Source organism: Temnothorax americanus, unplaced genomic scaffold (assembly GCF_048541705.1).
Source record: "Temnothorax americanus isolate GAGA-0224 unplaced genomic scaffold, ASM4854170v1 Scaffold29, whole genome shotgun sequence".
Classification (NCBI taxonomy): domain Eukaryota; kingdom Metazoa; phylum Arthropoda; class Insecta; order Hymenoptera; family Formicidae; genus Temnothorax; species Temnothorax americanus.
In genome coordinates this window covers 2131053-2136408 of record NW_027509432.1, presented here as the reverse complement: position 1 = coordinate 2136408, position 5356 = coordinate 2131053, and the positions used below count along the sequence as shown (strand labels likewise).

Genomic DNA, 5356 nt, shown 5'->3' with positions numbered 1-5356 from the left:
AGCGCCGTTCGCCGTTGCGCGACCGGAAACGCACGGCTCGACGCGCGAAAACGAGAAAAGGCTCGAGAGGCAAACCACGATTAATTTTATTAATTAATTTGTTTATTAATTTATTTATTTATTAGGTCACGATATTAAATCCATCGTGACTACCTCCTTTTTAATCACACAATGTTTTCAAGAAGTTTAATTTTAAAGATTGATAATAATATCGACGTTTCATTATATTGAAATTTTACGATAAACTTTTATTAATGTATAATTAATGGAATTTTATATATACGCAAATTCTGTGACAAAAAATACATGAAATATATTATATAATATTTTATGTAACACGTGCATGGAAAGTAGCCCAAATTGCGCACGCTACGCGTGCGTGATAGGACCACTTTCCACGCACTTGCAACATAAAATAGGGTGTGCAAGTCGTGCTGTAAGATGAAAATTCCCGGGTGCGGAGTTGACGCACGAGCCGAGTGATAATTAATCGCGTTGTTCGAGACAGATCTGAGAGTATCGAGACTTCGAGACACGTACACTACTTTCGCGACACCCTGTATATGTGGCGTTGCTCATGAGAGTCATATGAGTCATGTGCGACGAACGTGGATACGCGGTGGATGATATGATGCACCGAATGCAGCCATAATTTCGAACAGATCGAGTGAAAATAATCAGATTTGCACGGTGCGAGAAAGAATATGGATGACGAGAATGCAAGTTGCGCCCGCGACGGCGAGAAATATCCACAATTGTCTCTGCTAGGTCTCCCGAATGAGGTTTGTATAAGAAGAAGAAAAACGTCGATTTGTCTCGTATTTCATGTGCACGTGCGCGAAATTCTATTTCTTAATCGTCGCTGTTATTTCGTCCGTCAGGGCACGGATTAAACTCTTCAGAATCATGGATTTCGATCAGAATTTTATTCAATTTTCTCTAATAAATACAATAGAAATTAGAAAAGAACTAAACAATTCCGGAAATAGTTCCGCAGTAAGTGTACAGTAGTCGCTTGTCGCTTGTCGATGAAGTAAAGTGTGCTGAACCAGCGACGGTCAACTCTCTCTCTTTCGTTCTGTCCCCATCTCTTCCGGAACGTTTGTTTGATTGTGCGTTTAATTATTTTATTGGACTGCATTTCAGATGTTCCTGCATATATGTTCCTTCCTGGATGCGTCGACGTTACACAGTTTGAGCTTAGTGTGCAAAAAATTCAACGATTTTTTAAACGATACAGAGTGGAAAGTGCGAATTAATCACATCTTATGGCCGAATGCTACCGACTCGCTCTTTTGTCCTGGTTAGCTCAAATTGATAGCATCTTACGCCACGACTAATCCTTTTCGTTAAATAAATAAAAACAATGATAATAACTTTTTCTTCGCCAGTAAATAAATAAAAATCAAATAAAAAAATTGAGCGACCCAACTGGCCAATTCTCATTTGTTATAACTCACAACGTTTCATAATCTGGTCCTTTTCAAGTGAGATATTATATATATAATTTAATACGCAACACACATACATTAAACATCATGCGTCGCCAGACGTATCCTAACTACATCGTGCAAACGTCAAGATGTTTAGTGCGTCAAAGAAATGAAAATGTAAATATGTAAAAATTGTAAAAATGTATAGCAAATTTAACCGAACATCTTCTCCACTATATATCCGTACCGTTCCATAGTCAGAGTCATCACAATGTTGTCAGTATCGTAATAATCTGGTAGTAAGAACTTGAATAGAGCTCTCGATCTAGAACCCTCTTGTAGCTTATTTCTACTTAATTTAAGTAGTATGTACGTGAACTTTTTTTTGTACTCATTCTCCAGTATTACGGTACGAATAAGTTTTAATATTTATGACATAAAATAAGTTTTCATATTTAACATAAAAAGTCACGTGTCCTTACAGAGAGGCCTAACAAACTGTTTTGGAAGTTGTCGTGCGCTGCGATCGAGAAACAAACAGCGCTGTGGAAACAGCCGGACTCTATGGAGAAATTGATGCTGATGAATTCCCATGTAAAAGCTGTGTTGTTGATGCACGTAGTAAGTAAGTGTATTATGTCAAGTAGACTATTTCTCCTTGGAAACCAATATATATATATATATATATATATATATATATATATATATAATGATTCTCGTTTTCAGGATGGAATCACTTATTTAGTCAGTAAGAAAAATGGCATCTTAGTTTATCAAAAACTTTCTTATCCCGTGGAACGTTTTAACGAAGTCCAGGACGATCTCTTCAATATACCGATTAACTGTCTAACGGCGATAGACCGCACGGTCTACGTCTGCAGTTTCAATAATATAATCAAATCGTGGGTGCTCACCAACACCGGTCTCGTCCACGACAGAACTTACGAGATGTACGTGGTAGCAAAACTCTTCCTTTCGGCCGCTTCGCGATAAGAAAACCCAGCGAGGAGGATAATTCCCGTTTGTGGGAGAAACAATCATTTTCCTCCAAATTATTCGAACGCAGATACCGCGTTTTGTGTTTCGCTTGACGAGACACATGATTCGGAAGTGCGTTTCTGAAGTTCACTCGTCAAGTCGTAGGTATTCATTTTATATTTACCACTTCATGCATATTTTTTTATCAGCCTATTCCAGGAGCGTGACCTCTGCGAAGGTAACCCCGCACTTGTCGAATTTCGAGTTTTCTTTTAGCTGTATTGTATTGAACTACAATTGTGCTAGTTTTCGCCGCAAATACGAGAACGATACTTTGAATCGCGCGTGTTCGAGAAAACTAAAACGTATAAAGTTTTGTTAGCTCGGCACTATTATAAAATTATTATAAAATTTTACATTTTTTAATTTCCTTTATTAATTATAATTTAAAATATCGTTTGGGTATTTGCGGCAGAAATTAGCACAATTACAGTCAAATACAGCAAAGTTAAAGAAAACTCTAAATTCAACAAGTGCGGGACTCTACGTTTTTTGTTATTTTCTAAAATATGCGCTAAGCTGTCAAGATGAGGTTTGCCACAAAATGGCAAAATCATAGAATAATGTATAAATAGAGCACAATTAATGAAGAAGTAAAATTCAAAAAATGTGGTTCTATCTTCGCAGAGAGCAGAGCAACAGAATAAGGGATACGCTGATGTGCGTGTCTTCGTGTCCGGAGCAGGCCCTTTTTGCAACTGGCTCAAACCACGGGACGATAAACGTGTTCGATTCAAGATCGAGGAATAAGCCGATCAGGCAGTACAGGGCGCCGCACAGTATATACGTGGATAAGCTAATCATGAACACGAAATACATTTTGTCCGCCAGCGAGGACGAGACGGTGACGGTGTCCGTTTGGGATCGGAGAGCTGATCGGATCGTGAAGTCTATCACAGTAATTTCAACCCGTTCTTTTTAACGTGGAGAAACGAGACCCGATTACGATGTCTAAGGTGTGATTTTTAGATTCCAGGTGAAAGAGGCGAGTATCCCACGTGCATGAGTATGCGACGAGATTGGGTTTGCGTTGGGAACACCAAGAAGTTGCACATGCTAGATCTAACGAACGAATTTGAGCTAGTAAAATCTTATTCCACTGAGCATACCGAAACTCTAACGGGGGTGCGTCTGACGCACGGATGCCTGATGACGAGTTCCTACGACGGGACCGTCAGAATTTCGAGCCCTACGGATCCGCCAAAGCACATCGCTACTTTATGTCCAAAGATCGGAGCTATCGACAGCGTGAGTATCGCACGCGTAAGATTTGGCGAAAATATCGTAACATTGACTTTGAAGAAAAAAGTGAAATGTCTGTAATACGTATTACGTATAAGATGAGAAATACAGTTGAAAAAGTGCAAGACACAGTTCGAACGTTGAAAATTAAATTCTTACTTACATTTAAATTATGAAATCAAGTTTTATCTTTATCTTCCGAATGTTGGTGAAGTCCTCCTTAAAACTGACATTCTTCCAAGTCTTATCTTGCAATATCGTGAACTTTGTTAGATGTTGTATGTAATTGTTCGTGTTTTTATGTTGCAGATGGACTACCTGAATGACACTCTCGCGATAGCAGGCGATAGTCTCGTTGTATGGCGCCCGAAAAATCAACGTGTTTAACGAACCACCAATGAACAAAAAATTTCTATATGTGTTTTATAGATAGCTATTCTACAGCAATATTATTGCTTCGATATGTAATACGTGATGTTCTTATTCTTTCTCAAGATACTGCTTTGATGCGTCTCTCTGATACGCAATGTGATAGATACCGTTTCGCGAAATTACATGTAGATATATCGTTTTGTTAGAAATACGTTTCTGCAAAAGCTTCACTATAACATCGCTTATTATAAGCTAAGCTTATAATTATTGCGTATTCACGACGAGATCTTTTATGTTGAGAAAAGAATAAGCAAAAATATATATATTTTTTTTATACTGTAATTTAGTGCCATAATAAGTATATTTAAATATATTTTATACATTTGCATTATATCGTATATCGTAAATACATATTATTACTCGTTTGTCGTTTTGCAAATTTTTCTGATAATGTGCTTTATATTTTAATATATCATGCATTTCCTGCTCATGTTTACGTGCAGATTCGAGAAGCGGCGATGACGTTTAAAGATTCTTCGAATATCAGACACCTGTTTATAACATTTATATCCAAAGTTTAAGTCGTTTATTCGAGTAACAGATAACGCGTTCCTTATCCCTTTTCGATTGCCGGAAAAAAAAAACATCTCCCGAATCATCGCAGGTCCTGTGTGAACGCGGAATAGAATTTAAAGTCTCCGGTATGTCGCGTGAAAGAGTGATGTATCGATTGCGTTCCCATTTTCGGAATTCTTTACGTCACAACTCGATGGACACCGTTAATTAAGCTTAATAAATAAACAAGCAGATCACCTTTCTCAACATGCAAGTGTCGAATACAGATCGACCGAGAGAAGTCCGTGTTTATACCATCAGATAATATCGACGTTTTATTATATTAAAATTTTACGATAAACTTTATTAATGTATAATTGATGAAATTTTATGCGCAAATTCTGTGACAAATGAAACATATTACATATTATTTTATAACGTAAATGGAAACATTAATCGCGTTGTTTAACATATGAAAAGGCAGATATCAGAATTATCAGAGACGACAAAATTACGTAAACGACCCTTCAAAGATATCCTAGTGTCCGCGAATAAAAAACGTCGATTACGATTACGATTACGGGATCGTTTTCATTCGTTAATTTTTTGCCGGGAAACAAGTTACCTGTAACTGTAAACTGTAAACAGCTGATTTCCTGACATTCGTTTTATTCGATTATTCGCATCCATACCACAGTATAACCATACCCAGTAGC

At 37.4% G+C, this 5356-nt stretch overlaps 1 protein-coding gene and 1 long non-coding RNA gene across 2 annotated transcripts; one reads left to right on the top strand and one right to left on the bottom strand.

Moving 5' to 3' along the window:
* The first annotated feature begins 392 nt into the window (after positions 1-392).
* LOC143899815 (F-box/WD repeat-containing protein 9-like) lies at positions 393-4510 on the top strand. The gene is made up of 7 exons (XM_077410479.1): positions 393-782; positions 1147-1303; positions 1918-2054; positions 2160-2383; positions 3099-3369; positions 3441-3719; positions 4023-4510. Exons 1-7 carry the CDS (start codon positions 705-707, stop codon positions 4098-4100), a joined length of 1224 nt encoding a protein of 407 aa, XP_077266605.1. The 5' UTR covers positions 393-704; the 3' UTR covers positions 4101-4510.
* On the bottom strand, positions 4298-5331 carry LOC143899829 (uncharacterized). The gene is made up of 2 exons (XR_013257609.1): positions 5266-5331; positions 4298-4636 (listed from the first exon to the last, which is right to left on the bottom strand). It is a non-coding gene; the product is annotated as an uncharacterized LOC143899829 (long non-coding RNA).
* Between the last annotated feature and the right edge of the window lie 25 nt (positions 5332-5356).

What these genes read in the sequence shown, in the direction of transcription:
- LOC143899815 (XM_077410479.1), top strand. Translation starts at nt 705, where the DNA reads ATGGATGACGAGAATGCAAGTTGCGCCCGCGACGGCGAGAAATATCCA. An exon ending in CACGACAGAACTTACGAGAT is followed by an intron (nt 2,384 to 3,098) that starts GTACGTGGTAGC and finishes CTATCTTCGCAG; the next exon opens with AGAGCAGAGCAACAGAATAA. An exon ending in AGATCGGAGCTATCGACAGC is followed by an intron (nt 3,720 to 4,022) that starts GTGAGTATCGCA and finishes TTTATGTTGCAG; the next exon opens with ATGGACTACCTGAATGACAC.